At 37.2% G+C, this 20,669-nt stretch overlaps 3 protein-coding genes across 7 annotated transcripts; 2 read left to right on the top strand and 1 right to left on the bottom strand.

The window, feature by feature from the left end:
* Window positions 1-856: 856 nt before the first annotated feature.
* On the top strand, window positions 857-5,024 carry LOC106627110 (carnitine O-acetyltransferase). 3 transcript variants are annotated; one of them, XM_014247114.3, is made up of 7 exons: window positions 857-1,017; window positions 1,684-1,774; window positions 1,840-2,469; window positions 2,541-2,888; window positions 2,993-3,093; window positions 3,990-4,235; window positions 4,309-5,024. In XM_014247114.3, the coding sequence occupies exons 2-7, from the start codon at window positions 1,739-1,741 to the stop codon at window positions 4,868-4,870; spliced, it is 1,923 nt and encodes a 640-aa protein (XP_014102589.2). In that variant the 5' UTR covers window positions 857-1,017; window positions 1,684-1,738; the 3' UTR covers window positions 4,871-5,024. The 3 variants fall into 3 exon arrangements, with proteins under 3 accessions (XP_014102589.2, XP_036226474.2, XP_014102588.2); XM_036370581.2 differs by having other exon boundaries at window positions 1,008-1,148; XM_014247113.3 differs by lacking the exon at window positions 857-1,017 and adding an exon at window positions 1,180-1,537.
* Window positions 5,025-8,429: 3,405 nt separating this feature from the next.
* Gpa2 (Glycoprotein hormone alpha 2) lies at window positions 8,430-9,214 on the bottom strand. Its single transcript, XM_014247158.3, has 2 exons — window positions 8,849-9,214; window positions 8,430-8,784 (listed from the first exon to the last, which is right to left on the bottom strand). The coding sequence occupies exons 1-2, from the start codon at window positions 9,128-9,130 to the stop codon at window positions 8,692-8,694; spliced, it is 375 nt and encodes a 124-aa protein (XP_014102633.1). The 5' UTR covers window positions 9,131-9,214; the 3' UTR covers window positions 8,430-8,691.
* Window positions 9,215-11,019: 1,805 nt separating this feature from the next.
* Window positions 11,020-19,871, top strand: klhl10 (kelch-like protein 10). 3 transcript variants are annotated; one of them, XM_070107062.1, is made up of 9 exons: window positions 11,020-11,290; window positions 11,355-12,056; window positions 13,876-14,145; window positions 14,444-14,708; window positions 15,962-16,047; window positions 16,141-16,459; window positions 17,063-17,273; window positions 18,395-18,740; window positions 18,818-19,871. In XM_070107062.1, the coding sequence occupies exons 2-9, from the start codon at window positions 11,749-11,751 to the stop codon at window positions 19,227-19,229; spliced, it is 2,217 nt and encodes a 738-aa protein (XP_069963163.1). In that variant the 5' UTR covers window positions 11,020-11,290; window positions 11,355-11,748; the 3' UTR covers window positions 19,230-19,871. The 3 variants fall into 3 exon arrangements, with proteins under 3 accessions (XP_069963163.1, XP_069963164.1, XP_014102727.2); XM_070107063.1 differs by having other exon boundaries at window positions 11,020-11,286; XM_014247252.3 differs by having other exon boundaries at window positions 11,021-12,056; window positions 15,962-16,084; window positions 16,184-16,459.
* Window positions 19,872-20,669: the final 798 nt, after the last annotated feature.

Genomic DNA, 20,669 nt, shown 5'->3' on the forward strand with positions numbered 1-20,669 from the left:
GTTCCGACAAATGAGCAGCTTCTTGTGGAGAAAAGGACGTGTGTCAAATTTCTCAATATCTCAAAAACAATAAACAAAAACTCTCTGATCCAGCTCATCACACTGATATTTAGCATATATATGTTACAGGGTCTTCTACATTTCCTTCTGGGTGTTACAAACTTGGTGGCAAACTTAATATAATCTAAAACAGTTCAGAATGATTGCTTTTTGTATATGTATGAACATACATACATACTCGCACTGTCTTCTGCTTTGCTTTAAATGGCGACCGACGACAACTTGTGCATTTTTAGTATAACAAAAGAAAAAAACTTACTTCAGTTTTTGCCGATCTGCTGCTGCAATGAAAAGTCTTGGACATATAAAAAGATGCGTAGTTCTAAACGAATTTTGAAATATTATACTCTCGTTGATGTATTGTAGTATGATTTAATGTACTCAAAACATAAACGCAAAGGAAATGGCGGTCCACAGACTAAAAAAACTACATATACTTCCGATTGCAAAAACTTAACTGTCGTCAGAAGTGTCACTTTTAACTGTTAGCAGAAACGCTATTCGATATAAATAACTGCATTACATATAGTATGAAAAGTGTAAAAATTTATTTTAACACATAATAATGATTTTAAGTTTTAGGCACAGCCAGTGTTTTACATACGTGTGGGTGTATATTTGCAAAATTGAATTATAATTAAGAATATATATATTCAAATTTTCACAATATTTCATACCAAATGGCGAACCAATATTATTAGCCAAGTCATACACCAGCAACCAACATTTTGGCAACTCACAATAAAAATGACACTAGATGTCGCGCTTATATATCAAAAGTGTCTAATTTTGAAAAAAAAAAATAAGAGAAAAAAAATTTACAAAAAATTAATTTAAAATTGTCTAAATTGAACACGAACATAATAATTTGTAAAAATTGGAGTTAAACGTTGCTAGAAATTCAGCAAATGATTGCATTATAATTGTAACATTCGCGGAGTGCATAAACAAATAAAGGTATAACTCAAACAGCTGATTGATAAATATTTTGTAATAATTTGCTAAGAGAGCGTCAAAAAAGCTGGCAGAACGCCGATCAATGACGAAAAACTAAACAAACAATAGCAAAATGTTATGATTTTGCGAAGGTAAATGTATACTTGCGTTTTGTACTCACTTGTCGGAGTCACCTTTTTCATGTGTGCTGTTGTTTGCCATTGATAACAAAAGTGAAAGACATTTTTTACCATTTTCGAGAGCTGAAATAGCAGAGATAAAATAAAAAAGAAATGTTGTGTTAAGCTTGATTTCCGTTAATCAGAGTGACAACAAGTATTGCTAGTGGCACAGCAACTTGAAACAGTTTCAGTTGCGTTCGTAAACTAGTTTAGAAATTTTGGCTACGTGGTTCGTTAGTTTAGTTAAAGTAGCAAACTTTTCTTAAACTAAAATTTAAAATTATTTTAAGCCCCTTTAGTGTTCTGCTAATCTAATCACTAATACCTTATACACCTGCGATTATGCACAAAGGGCAAAGGTAAATACATATTTAAATATTTCTTTCATATACAAACGAAACATCAACATTGACAATCTATCGGTTTAAATTTTAATTTATTTTTGTACCGACAAATTATTCTTTTTTTTTTAAACTATTGTGCATTTCAAATTCACTATTTGCAGCGTGAAAAGCTATACGGACTTTGCGCAACACAATAACGCTGATCAAAGTAGCACAATGCAGTTTGTAGCACGTCGCGCTGTCTTGAATTTGGTAAGTAAATACATACAAGTGATTGTTTTGAGTTTTCAAAAAATTTTTTCTTTCTTATAATGCAGACTAAAAACGCACTGCAAACGTCGTTGAAGACAGGCTTACCCAGCGCAAGCGTTGCAGCTCAGCAAAATGTCCTTGATAAGCGTTTTTATTCAGTTTCTGAAGGCCCACAGAAACAAAATTTACTACGTTATCCAGCATTTCCGCTAAAGGATACTTTGGAGAAGTTCATGAAAACTGTGGAGCCGCTTTTAAGTGCATGTGAGCTGATCGAAACAAAAGAAGCGGTGAAAAAGTTCGAAACCGGTGAAGGTGCTGAATTGCAAGCGCTTTTGGAAAAAGCCGCCAAATGCGAACAAAATTGGTTATCACGTCGTTGGCTGCAAACAGCTTACCTACAATATCGTGACCCAGTCACCGTTTACGTTAGTCCGGGCATGAGTTTTCCACAACAAAAATTTGAGAATGAGGAAGAATTTTTAAACTATGCCGTCAAAGTGATATACAGTTTGGCACGCTACAAGCAAATTATTGATGCTGGTCAAATACCAATTGTGAAAATGGGTAAATATGAGCTGGACAATTCGCAATTTAGCAAAGTATATGGCACATGTCGTATACCACAAAAGGGTGAGGACACATTGGAGTACAATCCAAAGTCAACACATGTGGTTGTGATTTATAAAAATCATGTAAGTTTACAAAATATGAACTTTGAAAGTTTCAATTTTTAGTTTTTTTTTAAATTATCAATGCATTGTAGTTTTACAGTTTGCCAATTTACAACTATAAAGGCGTGGTATTGCATCCGGATGTGTTGTTGGCGCAAATTAAAAAAATAATCGCGACAGAAAAGAAGAAGGGCATCGAATTCGGCATATTAACAACCGATAATCGGGATAATTGGGCGCAGGCCTATGAGGAACTGATTAAAATCGATGGTAATAAGGAACGTGTAAAAACTATACAAAGTGCCTTATTTACGGTATCGCTGGACGAGTGTGTTGAGGTTAAAGATGAGCAGTTTTTCAATGAGTTAAGTGGTCAGTTAATACATGGCGGTGGATCTCATGTTAATACCGCTAATCGTTGGATGGATAAAACTATACAAGTGAGTTGATTTCTATAATATTGGTAGGTTAAATAATTTGATTAAATATAGCTCTAGTTTATACCTATATTTCTTAAAATAATGATTTGTATTTTTGTTTACAGTTGATACTAAATCGCAATGGTATGAGTGGTTTCTGTTATGAACATTCACCGGCTGAGGGGCAACCAATTGCCAATATCACCGATTACGTGTCAAAGAATTTGTATGTATATATATACGTTTTGTATATTCTAGAACCAAACAAAAACCATAACCTCAAACGCACAAAAGACCGTGGAGTTTATAGTATATTTATTATATCCCATACAGTGTATATTAAGTTTGCCACAATGCATGTAACATCCAAAAGATGTCGGAATGTCAGATGCCCTATAAAATATATGTATATATTATAAATGATCAGTTGATTTACCGTTCCCAAGACAGTCGGGTCTAAGTAACCGGAACGGACGCGGATTTTTATCCGGCTAAGGACTGTCAACTCGGCACCATTCCTCGAAATTACTACAGGAATGTTTTCTGCCGCTACTACAACAACAACATCAGTTGATCTAGCTTTGTCCGTCTGTCTATATATACGCGAACTACTCCCCCAGTTTTTAGATATCAATTTTAAATTTTGCACACGTCCTTTTCTCCCCACGAAGCTGCTCATTTGTCGGAACCGCCGAAATAGGATCACTATAGCATATAGCTGTCATTAAAATTGAATAATTAAAATCAAGTCTTTGTATGAAATTTTTTTTTATTAAACAAGATATCTTCACGTAATTTGGCATATATTATTGTCCAAGACAGCGCTACAATCTCCGCACAAATTGTTCAAATCGGACGATTATAGCATATAGCTGCCATACAATCTGACCAATAAAAATCAAGATTAAGTGTGAAGGGTATTTTTAGCTTCGGTGTAACCGATGTTAGGGTTTTTCTTGTCATTTCGTATATTTACGAATCAAACAAAAACCAAAACCTCAAACGGGCAAAGTTCATAAGCGTTATATTTACAAAGGCATATGCATTTTAGTAGCTACTAGACTTACATAATAGTAATATTTATGCAAATAATAAAAAAATTATATGCCTCTCTTCACCTAGATTCAATGAAAAACACTATGACGGCAGTGCTCGTGATAATTATCCGTGTGCCGCTAAGCTTCCGCTAAAAAGCAACAACACCTTAAACCGTTATATTGAAAAAGCGCGGAAAAATGTAAATGAATTGGCTGAAAATTTACACGTAAATGTTATACATTTCCAAGACTATGGCAAAGGTTTCTTGAAACAACAAAAACTTAGTCCGGACAGCTACATACAAATGGCACTGCAATATGCCTACTACAAGTAAATATATTAGCTTAAAATTTAAAATAAAAAATACAATTGATTTCATGTACTTACTCTTTACACACCTTAGGCTACATAAAGTGCCAGCCGCGCAATATGAGTCTGCACATTTGCGCATTTACATTAATGGACGCACCGAAACCATACGCTCATGCTCCAATGAATCTGTCGCCTTTGCCAAAGCCATGTTGGATGAATGCGTCGATAATAAGAAACGTGTCGAGCTGTTGCGTGCCGCTATAAACGGTCATCGCGCGTACACCACAAATGCGTTGCAGGGTAAAGGTGTGGATCGTCATTTGTTGGGCTTGAAATTGATGGCTATTGAGAATAAGAAACCAATACCGGAATTCTTCAAATCTCCCGGTTATGTGAAGAGCTTAATTTTTCGCATGTCAACATCACAAGTGGCCACACCTAATTTGGCTTTCATGTCTTACGGTCCAGCTACGGACGATGGTTATGCTTGCTGCTACAATCCACGTGAGAATGATATGATTTTGGCGTGCTCTTGTTGGCGTAATAACCACACAACCGATGTGGATACTTTTACGTGCGTGTTGCGCGATGTTTTGCTTGAAATGCAATGTATATTGACAAGTACAGGCTCAGCACCAGCTGCAAAATTATAAATGGTGATAGCAGCAATTTGGATTTGAGAGTTTGCCGAAAGTTCTCAGTTATTTTGTTAAACAAAATTTAAGTGCCTTCACGTTTGCAAAACATTAATTATTATTTTTTATTTCAATAAAATTAATCATGGTGAAACTTTTTTAAAAATACAAATATTTTAACGACTTTTAATTTTGAAACATACATGAATTGTGTATATGGTCTATCTAAAAAAGTCGCTGCTGTAACCGATTATTACATCTAATAATTTTATTATGATGCTTACATTATGGCTGTACAAAAATGTCTCTTTGAAATATTTTAATGCGATATTGTAAAAATTTTTATATTTCTAAATTTTGTATTATGACGATTTTCCAAATCGTTAAACGCTCTAGCAGCACTGCCGTTCACAGAACTTGTTGACTTTTTTATACTTTCGCAAAGTATATTTGCTTTTGTTCACCTAACGGTTGTTTGTAAAAACTTAACACTAATTTAGATATATATAGATTTATATCTATTGCCACGCCCACAAAATGCCGTTAATCGAAAACTTATAAAGTACTATAACTAGGCTCCAAACTAAGTTATATAAATAATTCTTTACAGGGAATCGTAGTAAGGAGAGCGATTTTAAAAATGGATCGTAGCACCACCACTAAGGTTTATTGTGCATATCTCCCAAACCACTAAAGCTGTATAAACAAAACTATCTAAAAATAAGTCTTTCTAGAATTTATTTACACTCTATTAAGATGGCCCACTCCCCATATAACGGTTATGTTAAAAACAACTAAAAATTAGATAACTCATTAAATAATTACGTCTTAATTTCACATCCTTGAAGATACAGAAAAGCCTCATAGAAGCCGTTTTCAAACCAACCATCCAACCTTAAGGTAAAATCCTATAACGCAATAACTACTCGACCAATATCAACCAAATCCGGACGTTCTTATAATACATAGTGAAAATATAAGAAATCAGATAACCTTCCCATATGTATATTAAAATTTTAAATTCCCTCTGATTCTTTCACTTTACAGTATACAAATCGATAGCCAATGTCGTTAACGAAACATAACTTTGTACAAGTAGTGCCTTTAAAAAACCCCATATCAAGTACATGAATCATACCATAATCTTTAGGCCCCTAGATACCTAATATGTGGACCCCTATGCTCGGCCGCCGAAAGAAAAACAGGGTCCAAGGGTAAAAAGGTATTCCCTACAGGATTTTTTCTAATACTTGTTAAATTTTATGAACTATCTTCCAACTTACTACTTCAATTTCTTTGAATAATATAACGGGTGATCCAAGTAGAGGTCTATTTAATACCCTTTTTTGACAGATCGCGCTATCATGCTTTTTTTATTTAGTATTATTTGGCATTTCATCATGGAAAGACTTACGCCTGAACAATATTTACAAATCGTTAAACTTCACTACGAAAATTCACGTTCTGTAAAGAATATGTGTCGCGCGCTTCGCTCAACTTATGGTAAACATAATCGGCCTGTGGGATAATATTCGACCGTATAGATCACCTCCAGCACGCAGTGAAGAAAATAGAGCGACCGTAGCTGAGGATACACAAGAAGACCGTGGAGAGTCGATTCGACGCCGTTCGCAGCAGCTCGGACTGACGTATGGAACGACTTGGCGCGTTTTACGTCGAGATCTTAAATTGAAAGCGTACAAAATACAGCTTGCGCAAGAACTGAAGCCGCTCGACCTTCCGAAACGACATCACTTCGCTCAATAGGCTCTTGAAAAGTTCCAAGAAGATCCGGCGTTTTCGAGCCGGTCAACTGACCACAAAGATCGTGTGATATCACACGTTAGACTTTTTCCTGTAAGGATATTGAAAGTCTAAAGTCTATGCGCGTCTCATTCGCCTTGTTACCAGTCGAAATGCTCAAACGAGTCATCGAAATTTGGACTCAACGGATGGATTATCTAAGACGTAGCCGTTTGAAAAAAATAATATTCAAAAAATAAATGCGAAATAATGTTCCTCGTAAAGATAATAAACATTACTCATAAAAATTTCTGTATTTTTTTTGGTTTAAGTAAGGAACCTAGAAATGGATCACCCTATATAAATCAAATACGACGTAGTAGTTTATGCTCTCATCACATCTGTATTAAATTTGCTTTCTTGTTGATGTTGGGTGAAACAAATTTGTTTTGTACGATTTTGAAAATCAATAATACATATTATATATATATCAATACCGAAATATATGAATATAGGGATAGCAAGACTAGACAGTTAATAAAAAGACAGAAACATCTCAACCAAAAATGTATTTATCGATCTAATTGATAAAAAATGGTTCATTTGAAACCTGTTGACTATCATGATTAAGTTTATGAACATGAAGATTAAAATCCTCCAATCTTCTATTAGTTGGAACTTAGAAGTCAGTTTTTCGAGCTCTGGCCGCAGCGAATGCGTCGACAATAGTCTGGTAATCCAACATCTTGGCTGGGAAAAGTCCAGCTGCTTATACGGCATACGGGCCCTTATTTATTGGCCCTTCTGAGTCACAAATGTTTACAGAAAGCTATGCAAACTTGTTTGTCCTTGTATATTGAATATTTCAACTCATCTTAAGGGCAGCCTTCGAGAACTCCGGGTGCGCGGGTGAATCACACCTGACGATATTTTCCACTTGTCACATAAGCTATTAGCGATTTCGCAGCACAAACAGGACTTCAAACTTTCTCAAAGTCTATTGCCCTGTATGCTGCGAGATGTGAAACATTACAGCGATTTTTTTACAAACACTGCAATCTTTTCTCAAGCGATATCTTCGAAATATTATGCCGGTATTCTGGCCAGGTATTATTAGTAATGTTAGCCACTGAGCCGCAATCAAGCAGCTAACGGTACATATCGAAGCCTTTAATGAAAATGGTTCCAACACAGCGCTAGAGTGGACTCTTCAAGGAAGTCGAAGGCTAGGCAACACATGGAGGCGAGAAGTCAAAGCAAAAGCGCTGGAAAGCGGTAGAAAATAAATTTCTAGCGTTAAATTGATTTGATTATAATTTTTTTGTTGAGACCCTATGTTCCATCTACGCACTATGGAAAAAAACATATTTGTGAATATATATATAAGTATGTACATTAGAGGATCTCCGACGTTTCCTTCTGAAAACGAAAACTCACTTTCGAACAGGTATGACAATCAGTGAAGTCTTGGTAGAGTGTGATCAAATACATTGCACACATCTTTGTGTTTTCGAATTCGAATTCAAAAATTAAGACCGCCATTAAAAATACATCATCATCAGCTCTACAGCCGGCTGCGGGTCTTCGCTTGCTGCAATTTATTTCTCCAATTATTTCTGTCCCTTGCTTGAGTTCACCAGCAACGTAGTTCCAACGCTTCAGCGTCTTGCTTCACACTATCAATCCATCTGGGTGTTGCTCTGTCTCTGCTTCTCTTATTTCTGCATCTGCCAAGGTGAATTTTCTTACAAGAATACTTCAGGGCGGCGCGAATTATATGGCCAACCCACCGTAGCCTGGCGACACGAGAGATAAATATAAAAGTGTAGCATAGTTCAAGGCTATTAACCAGACGCTCAAAGCAACACATATTTCTTTTATATTTTATTTTTTATTTCGGATGCAACAACAATTCAGATAAAATATAAAAATATGGTATGTATGTATGTATATACTTAATAATTAACTAGGCGCGGCTCAGAGCATATTATAAACTGTTTTAGCCATATAGATCACATAACAAACTCGTGCAGCTCAGGTGTTTTGTAGCCAATACAAAATAAACACAAATTTCTCCAACATTCTGCGTTAGTACGCTAATTCTTCTTACAATGATAACAGGAACAGGATACTGCCGATTTGAAGGTTATATTACGCATGCCGCCCATGCAAAGGACACGCTTTTGCACCTAAAATTGAAGAAATTGATTATTTTACACTCCAAAACGATATTGGCGAATATTTCACACTTACTTCCTCCGCGGCCATTATATTACAGCACTGACCCACCGAAACGACCGGTTTGACTGGCTTAAATATACCCGGTATTGCCTGACCAAACGGTATGGACGGCACCGCGTACGATTCGCAGAAACCCCGACAAGCATTGGTGGTAATACGAAATTCCACACATTCGGGTATGGATATTATGCGCGTATTGCCCACCTTGTGGCAGCCCGGTTTCAGCCATGACTGATTTGTGGAGACAACAATTATACTAAGAAAAAATAATAATCCCACACGCCACAGCAGCATAGTGAAAATAAAACAAAAATACTACTGTTTACCGTTAACTGTATCGTCGCAGAGTATATTTCGAAACTATGCGCTACGATTGTTGAATGTATACTGCGAATGCGTCCATCAATGCTAGTCGCTTTTATTTGGACAATGTAATGTGCTATTGGTCAGAATACGGCGTAAGGACTCTGAAGTGGAGTTTGCGCATAACCTAATGGCAATTATATACAAACTTATGTATTTATATGACTATAAAATACATACTTATGTATATATTAAATATTATTTGTTCACATATATTAAAATAATTTTGTTTAACGGTAAATTCATTCCGTTTCATTCAAATGCGAATGCCGTAGTAAATGTATTTTGAAGTATTACCATTTCATGTTGGTCTAGTTGAGTAATGTTTTGGGGCGCGCACTACCATTTCACATGGTCTAAATTCAATCTTAGCTTACGAAAATAGTTTTAAAAAAATATTCAGATGTCGGACACATGACTTCAAACAAGAGAAAACTTCGAGGTTATTGCTTTTTAAGGGATCGCCGCTTGTTCTGCTTATTCTCGCTGAGCTTGTACTAATCAAGAACGGACCGCACTAATCTTGGATCAGATATAAAACTCTTTACCTTTACCCAGCTGCTCCTACTTTTCGTGCACATTGACATGGGCTTTGGAACGGCGAACCGTGTTTCTAAAATCTGCTTATAAACATCGAATTTTCAACTTCGTCCACTGAAAAGCGCTGCCGTTCCATAATCGTTCGGTTTCATCAACCACCAACAAAAAGCTGAGTGAAGTTAAAAAGTCATTTCAAGTCAAGTCTTCTCCACTATATACTCGGTAAGGTGTGATAAGAAAGAAACATAATGTACTGTTCATAATACACTACATTCGTCGATAGGAAGCGAGGCAAATTAAAGCAGAACAAGTAAAGAGAGGCTAAGTTTGGATATGATCGAACATTTTATACTCTTACAATTTGCAACGCGCAATGACGGGGTATATCTTACAGATTGACAGATATTTTCGGAAAAAATGAGTCATAGGCACTGGGGTCTACAGATTCGGCATCTGTGGGCTTGAAAACTCACAGCCCGATTTCGACAAATTTTTTGAGGAAGCTTATATCAATTTCAGCCAGTTCACTTGGTAAAAGGTATGACAACTAAGATGCTTTAACTTTATCTGGCCGTCGCGGTATTTCTCACTAACCCTATGTCGTAAAACATTAAATATAAAATCTCTCATAAAATGTGTAATATTTTGGAGATGACTGTAAACTTTTCACATAGCCTGTATTAACGAAGTGAATGAACCTATCCGAAAAGCTGTCATGATTGTGTGATTGAAGAGAGTTCGACAATTACTCGTCGAATAGTAAGCCTCAGCAAATAAACTGCTAGTTTTGAGGTGTTTCTAATCTAGACCACGGCAGAATTTTTAACTTCGTCTATATGGAGTCAACGAAAATTTCATTTCTTGGCTTTCTACATAACATCTATCGATTTTCTATTCGAAATTATTTAAAAACGTATTTCAATTCACAAATCAAAAAATCAGACTCGATAACAGTTTAAATATAAATCCGTTCTTTCATGGCGTCTTCTAAAGAGACATTAACATTATGGGCAACCTTAAGTACAGAGTGTTGTAATTATTGACAAATAAATATTGTATTTAATAATTTCTGTAAAGTTAGAGTTATTGAATATAACTTAAAATTTATTCTTGGCAAGCAACTTGAGAAGCCTCTTTACATTCTCGTGCAAATCTTTAACTGAAACCATAATTTTCAAAATTCTATTTCACTTTGCATAACCTATAAAACATACATGCCTGTCTTGTGACATCGAGTCTTTTCAGTTTTTTGTTTCAATTTAGTATAGATATACTTGATTAGTTTTTGTCGTCAATATTTTCCTTTCTTTCGGAGAATTATTTATTAATTTTTTTCAATACATCGCCTAATTTAGTCCCTAACGCATCCGTTTAACTTGAACGGAAGTTAAACTTTTTTAAAATTTCAACTGCAATCGACTTGAGAACTCCACCAATCCATTTAAATAAATAAATCCATCGGCCTAATTCAACCAGAGTAGAGAACGAGCGAAAAATAAGTTAAACAAAAAGTGAAAAGAAAGTGACAAAATAAAAGTTTCTAAACAGTTTGTAAAAAAAAAGAAAATCTTACGATTATTTAAAAGTAATTGCGAATATTTTTCAAAATTTCCAGCTCAAAAATCATTACAACGCACTGCACTGCATGCAACGCAACAATCCCACAGCATACCGGCGCTATCGCATCATTTTGAATTGCCGAACAACTGCCGCAGGTGTCAGCACAAACAGTTACCTAAACGGTGCACAAACGAAGCTTTGCGCGTTGCCTTCCGCTCTCCAGCACCGCGCTACGCACACGCAATTGCCTTGCGTACTAGCGTACGCCGCTGAAGTTCGCTAAGGTCCACATTCGCTGCACATGCGCGTATGGTTAATCGTTTTACATTGCGTTTCCTTACAAGTCACTTGCGGCGGTACAAATCGGTATTACTCTCTCCGGTGTTAGTTGCTCTCACACGTCAAGCGTCCGTTAACTAGCGCACATAACGGAATATAGCAAAAAAATAATGGCGAATCTTTTAAATCGCGCGCGTGATAATTTTTTTGGCAACAACAATAATAATAATCAACATATACACGATGAGGGTGTTGTAATGCCCGAAATCGATCACGAGATGGACGATGATGTTGCGGACGATCCGTTGGCCTTGAGCGCACCGAAGCGTTCCCTCAACGCCACCATGAGCGATCATGCGCTCAACACACTGAACGAGCTGCGACGCAACAATCTATTATGTGATGCCGTGGTTTCGGTGTCCGATGCATCCTTTAATGTACATCGCGCCATTATGAGCGCATGCAGTTCGTATTTTAGGTGAGTTTCAAGAAGTGGAGATTTTTATGTGGATCTATCTTATTCTCTATGAATATTTGTGAACCAAGAAACGCTGATAAAATTTGTTTGTTCCCACCAGCTTTGAGATATAATATTTCTAACAAAAGATGTGATTTCTAATCTATTTTCTCACTTGCTGCTTTAAAAGTATCGTGATAGGGGTTTCAGCGTTCTAGAATACCTGCAAAAAGACGTTCGTAGTCTTTTAATATCCCTAAAAAAATAAAACCTTATATATATATATATATATAGAGCAAGTCTTCGATTTCGTTAGCTCAAATTTTCAATACCGAATATTCCATTTTAGTATAACTAACCTCAATGTATCCCAGGATATTCATTGGAATTCGTATCGAATATTTTCATTTGTATTTCATTATCGATCCTTAAGATCTTCAATGAAGTTATGTAATGTGTTTGAACCCTTTTGAAGTTTTTAAAAGTCCAAGAGTTTTTATAAAATCCTTCATTTGCCGGAAAAGTAACTTCTTCCTAATAACCTGTACCAAATCGTAAGAGAGCTATATAACCATTGTTCGTTTAAAACAACTCGAAGAAGAGGCGAAAATTGCGTAGAAGAATTATCAGTTTTAATTTTGAAAGACGTTTCAGTAATTTTAAATTTGCTTGTTCCTTCGCTTACTTCGTAGATTGTGACTCCAATAATGAAGATGCTGGAAAATAGAATATGGTATATACATATACTTTTGGTGCTGCTTGGATTATCAGCAGAAGTCCAAACTGTAATGAAGCTATCACAGTGTCCAGTAACATTTTCAGGTTATTACATAACGCCAATAGGAAACGGCTAAAGCTGGGGGCTTCTGGGCGATTGCTTGCTGTGCAATCGTTGGCAGTACAGGTCCTCTGGTACTCTGGTCGTAAGAGAGCAGCTGATATCAAATGATTATCTGCCAATCCCACAAAACTCATAGCAAAGCCTTACTGGCTGTCAATTCTGGTTTGGACATCTTTTCGCCGGCTCACCGCGAGACTCTTTCTCGTTTGATGTTGCCGTAAGTGATCCACTTTTCATCACTAAAAACTGCCTCACAATTAGGATCCGTTTTGCGATTCGTAGATGAATATTCGGTTCATAAGCTTTTTTCGCGTATGGCGCCCATAAATCAAGCTCGTTTTATAACCAGCCGTATTTGAATGGTTTCAAACGTTTTTTTGTGCAATGTTTAGCTTCTCGGCAATGAAAACAGTTTTTACATGACGGTCGGACTCGACGGTTTCCATTATCTTGTAGATATTTTCGACAACTCTGAAGGGCAGTGGGAAATCTTTAACATCAAATTTACCGGCACTGAATTGACAAAAACAAAATCGCGTATGATTGACTGCTACAGTAACAGAACCACATAAACTCTATTTTTATATTATCCACCAGACTTGCCTTTATCGGAGAAAAACTGTAAAATACGGTGTGTTTTCTATTTGCTGGTATCCATCTTTGACGCGTGTTGAGTGAAACAATTAAAAAACTTTCTGAGAGGTTTTTTGAGTACGAAATCTTGTCTTTCTAACGTCATATAGTGTAAGCCGATCATACTTTTACAACCCGAGATACAGATCTCTTAAGTCATCTATTGAAAAAATATTGGATATCTTTTACCAGACCTATAACAATTAAGAACTTGAAAGGTGTTTTGGCTTTCATATAAAAGTTATTATGATCGAACGAAAGATAACTCTCACCTCCACTTTCTCGCTATAACTACCACCACAATTATTTGCTATAATTTCTCAGTTCTAATTGAATATTTAAATATTTCTCATCGCCATTTCCAAGGGCACAGTTTACTGGCTTCAATTCAACCATATCACCATCGAAGAGTGACGAGAATCGTTCAGTACATATACCGGGCATGAGCGGTACTATTATGGAACAGCTAATACAGTATGCGTACCTGCGCAAGTGCACCATCAATGCGGAGAACGTACATGAATTGCTCATATCGGCCGATTATGTGGGCATGATTGGATTGGTGACGCTGTGTAAACAACATCTAGCCGCGATGTTGACGCCCGAGAATTGTGTCAGCATAATGGGATTCGCCAGGTGGGTGGGGATTTGATGACAATACTACTATGTGTATGAGTATGTATGTATGTATTGTTGAAAGTGAAAGTAATTGGTACTTAAAGCACCATACCTGCATACATACTTGCATACACATATATAGGTATACTCGTATGTCTATGTACCCACGAGAATGCATCCACCTCGACGAAATATTGAACATATTTTATTATTAACTAATTTGTTTGCATTTTCCTTTGCACCTAATCGCCTCAATCAATTCATCGTCAACGCGCTACGTCATCCGCATTCCTTTGCTCTCACCACTTGTTTGCAGATTTCGCTTTCTCGACGATTTGTATGCAAAAGCGCGAAATTATTTGCTGCGCTATTTCATTGAGATTGCCGCTAAAAATAAGGACATACTCGAAATGGGCTTAAAGGATTTCTACGACATTATTAGCGACGATGAGCTGAATACACGCGAGGAGGACCATGTATGGAAGCTGTGCATCAAATGGATCGATCACGACCCAGAAAATCGCAAACAATATGTGGCGCAACTGATGCAGGGTGTGCGCTTGGGTTTGATGACACCAAAAGTACGTGCTTATATACATATATGTGCATACCATCTGATCAAAATTTGACCTCATATGACAAGAGAAAACAACATTTAATACAAATCTTTATTGTCGCCTTCAACATGGACTCCTTTTGAGCCAATACAAGTATGCCAACCTATAATCCAACTTGACATACCCTTGTTATAAGCCACGACTGGGATGGCCTTCAACACCTTCACAGTCGCGAAAGTATTTTAATGAACTCGTGACACGTTCCACGAAACGAAATTTTCAGTTTCAAAAATAGAAAAAAGTCACAGGGGGCCAAATCTGGCGAATACGTTGGCTGAGCGTTGACTCTTGTTTCGTATTATCGCGCATTATCACGGTGAAAACCCCATGAATTTTCGACTTATAAATTCGATCGTTTTCCACGACTTGCTTCACGTAGACGCCTGAAAACAGACAAGTAGCATTCTCTGACCGTTTGTCCCTGTTGAACTGTGGAATTCATAATAAACCACACTATAATCAAAGCAACCGATGAACCTTGATTTTTGACCGACTTTGACGTGTTCTTTTTCGGTTTCGACTCATTTTTGGAGCGGCATTCGCTAACTTGTTGGCAGTTTCGACGTGTTATTCATAAACCCACTTAGCATCACTATTATGATGCGTTATTTGAATGTAGAGTCCTCAGTTACAGTGTCAAGCATCTATTTTGCGAACTATACTCAAAGTCTTTTTGGCAAAAGATTCAGGTACCCAAATGTGTCGAGTCGATCCATAAGATATGTTTAGATCCTCTGCTATCTGTCCGATGCCAACAGGACGATTTTCAAACATTATTTCTTTAACTTTTTTGAAGTTATTGTCAGTAGCAGTAATGGATGAACGGCTCGGAAGGCAAGTTTTCGATGTCTTCACGACCTTTATTGAATACTTTATGCCACTCTAATACTAGAGTTCGTCATAAAGCAGGCTCCACATAACTGCAACATTTTCAACGATTACGTAGCCGTAACTCCATTGTAAACACCAAATTTCAAGACAACTCGTTGTTCAATTCTTTTCCATGGTAAAAATCGCCAGACAAACTTTTCGCGTTGTAAACAAACCGCTATCAAAGACACATTAACTTACATCAAAGACACACTAACGAACATAAATAAAAACGGTTGTACCAACCTTAAAAAAAATAGCTTATTGATTTGGTTTGTTCGCGCAGTTTAAATGTAGCAGTGCCACATGCAAATACTAATCATTCTCGCTAATCTATATTTCGCTAGTGTTTCATGGACGAGGTGAAGGAGCATCCGTATGTGCTGCAGTGTGAGGATGCGAAGCCATTGATTGTTGAGACATTTAAATTTATGTATGATTTGGATATAATGAATCCATCATCGGGCGAGGTATTTACCAATTATCTATTCTTTCTTTCTCTCTTTCTCTCTCTCACTTCATTCAGCTCTAATTTATATGTGCCATTTCGTATGCCATTTTCCAAAAAGCTCACCACACCACCGTTAGCCATGCCACGTCTGCCGCATGAGGTCATCTTCGCCATTGGCGGCTGGAGTGGCGGCACATCGAAGGGTTGCATCGAAACTTATGATACGCGTGCCGATCGTTGGGTGAATATACCGGCCGAAGATCCAGCCGGACCGCGTGCTTATCATGGCACCGCTGTCATCGGTTATAAAATCTATTCGATTGGTGGCTATGATGGTGTTGAATATTTCAATACGTGTCGGGTCTTCGATGCGGTACGCAAGAATTGGAAGGAGGTAAGTGAGAAAGCAATTTGAAATCATATTGACAGGATACCAAGCTCGATCCAATAGATTGAGTTGGCTGAAGGCGTAAAAAAAAAGTGTTTAATTATAAAAATTGCGCCCTCGAGTTTCAACTGCCACTTAACGGGTGTGTGCATAGTCAAAATTATATTATATAATAGATATGACAGTTTTGTACCGTTACTTTTTTTTAAAAGCGTTTGACCCAATAATGCTTTAGTTCACGACGTCAACAACGAAATAAGAGGAATATTTTTGTTTACAATTATTATGACATTTGACAGTTTTACCTAGCCCACTGGCAAAAAGCGTTGAAAGTCGATTTTCGCAAGCTTCTCTTATGGTGAATTTTTTACCAGCAAAGACAACAACAGGCAGTAATAATTTGGTGCCAAGCCCGGACTATAAGGTGGATGCAGAAGTATTAATAGTAACGAAGCCTGTTGACCAACCAAAAACCCTTAAATGAAGACAATATGGAGATTACTAAAAATCTGGACTTCCTTCTTAACCTTGCTATGTTCCTTTTGATTTTTAAAAAACATTATTTAAATTTATTTTCTTCTATTAATTACTCTTTTTTGCTTCATTTAGATTGCACCAATGCACTGCCGTCGCTGCTATGTTAGCGTCGCTGAGCTTAACGGTCTTATCTACGCAATCGGCGGCTACGATGGTCATAATCGTTTGAATACAGTCGAGCGTTACAATCCGAAAACGAATCAGTGGACCGTTATAACGCCTATGAATATGCAAAGATCTGACGCAAGCGCATGCACATTAAAAGGGAAAATTTATGCAACGGGTGAGTGAAAGTATGGACAGAGGGTTGCTGGCTTTAGTGACGCACTCGAAATTAGTCACGTTTATTTTTAAGAGGTTTATTTTAAGAAAAGATTTGCATTTTTATTTTTATTACTTTGGAAAAGTATGTAAAAAAAAATGTAGAAGACAGGCAAAAAATTAAGAAGGAGTAAAGTGAAAGCGAAATTGCTTTTATTTTAGGTTATGCATTGACTTGGTATTGTTTTTTCAGTGGCTTATTTGGAGTTCGGCTCCAACCAACTGAAAACTTTTCGAATTAAATTTTCAAATTTGGGATTTCTCTTTTATGACAAACTTTGTCATTGGGCAATGTAAAACTAGAGCTTTCAAATGTCAGTATCAATATCAGCGTCCCCGACTGAGTCCCCTATAACACTACCACCACGGTAATATGAACCCCGGACGCCCAGTATTATATATAAGGTTTTCTAGTCTCTTAACAAGCGAGCTCAGGGTAGCATAATTCTTTTCGTATAAAAAAAATGCAACGAAACAGCCGTTAGACTATCGAAAGTGACTTCAAAGAAGGGCAACAAAAGTTCATCATTCACAAAAGTAAACAACCAGTACAAAAAGACGTTCCAACGACAGTCGGGTCTACGTCACCGGAACGGACCCGGATTTTTAACCGGCCAAGGACTGCCAACTCGGCAACATTCTTCAAAATTGTTACAGGAATGCTTTCTTCCTCTACAACAACAACATTCAGGGGTATCAACCTCGAGAACTTTATATTAGCGATTTTTTTTGATACTATATTAAATACGACGGTTAAAACTCCAGCTAAATACAAGTAGGTACTGAACTTAGGTGAAAGTTGTACTACGAAGACCCTTTTATTATTAGAATGACATAAAGGAAGTGCAGGTTGATCAAAGTTATAAGCCCAAAAACCCCGACCCCGATTCTTAGAAATGTGTATAAAGCATATTAGAATAGTTAGTCTACTGGTTTCTAAGGCTGTATCTGCTTGTCCTTACTGGACAATATGTTGTTGAGACAGTACTGTGAACAATTCTCTACTTTACATTCGTACTTTTTTGCTTACCATGAGTTCGTATACCCTACAGTAACGAGTATCTTCTATATGCGAATATGTAGGCGGCTTTAATGGTCAAGAGTGTTTGGATAGCGCGGAATATTATGATCCTGGCAACAATATCTGGACACGTATACCGAATATGAATCATCGTCGCTCGGGCGTATCTTGTGTGGCTTTTCGTGGACAACTCTATGTGATTGGCGGTTTCAATGGCACGGCGCGTCTCTCCACAGGCGAACGTTATGATCCCGATACACAAACCTGGTCGTTCATACGCGAAATGAATCATTCGCGTAGTAATTTCGGACTTGAAATAATAGATGATATGATTTTCGCCATTGGGGGCTTCAATGGCGTGTCCACAATTTCACATACCGAATGCTATGTTGCCGAGACCGATGAGTGGTAAGTGAAAATTGTTACTTATAAGTAGGTCTAAACTTTATTTTGTTTTGTTTAAATAATTGCGTTTCTAAACACAGGATGGAAGCTACCGACATGAATGTGGTGCGCTCAGCGCTCACGGCCAACAATGTAGCCGGCTTGCCGAATAAACGTGATTACATACACAAGGAGCGTCATCGTTTGATGGAGGAGCGACGTCAGCGACTGCTGGCAAGCGCTATGGCACGCGATGCGGAGACCATCTCTATGTCGAATGCCTCAGTGGAGGCGCAAGATGCAGCTATGGACGATTACGATAGTCCAAATGAGGATGACGATGCCGACGATGAGGAAGATGCAGCTGGTATAGATATTACCGCAGCGGCAGCACTCGCACCAGTTATTGAGGATCGTCACGAAGATCTGCGGCCCGATCCAAATCGGCGGTTTCGCGTACAATTGCGAGCGCAACGTTTCGGTTCACATCATGAGATACGACGACGCGCTTGAGAAGCAAGTTTAACAAATTAAAAAAGCGCTACCAATGCCTGTGAAATGAAACAAAATTCGGGTAGCTGCTTTATGAAGTGGATCAGCTGATCTTCAAGAAGTGACAGTAAAATCTAAAATACATAACAAAAATTAATTCCATGAATGAATACAAAACCATGTCAAAACGATACATAACCGAAGTATGTACACAAACAGCAAATATGTGAGGTATGAAAGCTGGAACCATAAGACGAATCTTAACAAACCAAAACGCACACATATGGTTACGTATATACTGATTGAAAAAATCGAAATAAATAAATGAGGAAAGGAACATATTCAAATTGATGACAAAATTTCCGCGCTTGGCAGTAGTGACAACAACGGATTGAGTGATATCGAAGTTATAAGTGGGTGAATAATTATGGTAGACGATGAACGAATGCATTCGTATGACCGAACGGAGAGTGTAAGAATTGCTCACGAGCAAAAACGATGATATTTTTTAACTTCTACTTTTTTACATAATTTGGCATTGAATGTAATGTTGACCAAATTTTCACGCAATTGTACAAAATTATATTTAGTGATATTTAAAAAAAATCAAAATTAATAAAAGTTTGGTAACTTAAACGACTATAGCCCAAAATGAAGAAAGAATTTGAAACTATGACACTGTTAGAGATTGAGTGCGTGCTCATACCGGATTGAAAGGTCATTTAAAGAGCTTGTCATTGATATCAGAAAAGAGCGCGGTTTCAAGGTAAAATTTCAGTTATCGACTTTACAACTGACCTCCGAGCCATAAAGCTGTTGGAACTCAAATTTAGTTCTGGTAATACTGTTGTTGTTGTAACGGTAGAAAATATCCCTGAAATAATTATAGGAATGCTGCCGAGTTGACAGTCCTTGGCCGGATAAAATTCCGGGTGCATTCCGGTTACGTAGACCCGATAGTCGTGCAACACACCTGCACAGGGTATATTTAATTTGCCACGAAGTTTGTAACACCCGTAACGAAATGTTGGAGACTTTATAAAATATATACTTATATATAAATGACCAGTGTGACAAGCTAAGTCGATTTAGCCATGTCCGTCTGTCTGTTTATACGCGAACTAGTCCCTCAGTTTTCGAGATATCGTTCTGAAAATTTGCCCACGACATGACGCTGCCTTACAAACTAAACAATCAAAATCAAGTGCTTGTTAGGAAAACTTTTTTATTTGACAAGATATTTTCACGAAATTTGGCATGGATTTCTGTCGCAAGGCAATGCTACAACATCTAAATAAGTTTTTGAGATCAGACCACTATAGCGTATAACTGCCATACTTACTGAACGAACAAAATCAATATCTTGTATGGAAAACTTTTTTATTGACATGGATTATTGTTAAAGTCAATCGCACAGTCTTTGAACAAATTGTTCAGATCCAATCACTATAGCATATACTT

This window comes from Bactrocera oleae, chromosome 3, assembly GCF_042242935.1.
Source record: "Bactrocera oleae isolate idBacOlea1 chromosome 3, idBacOlea1, whole genome shotgun sequence".
Taxonomy (NCBI): domain Eukaryota; kingdom Metazoa; phylum Arthropoda; class Insecta; order Diptera; family Tephritidae; genus Bactrocera; species Bactrocera oleae.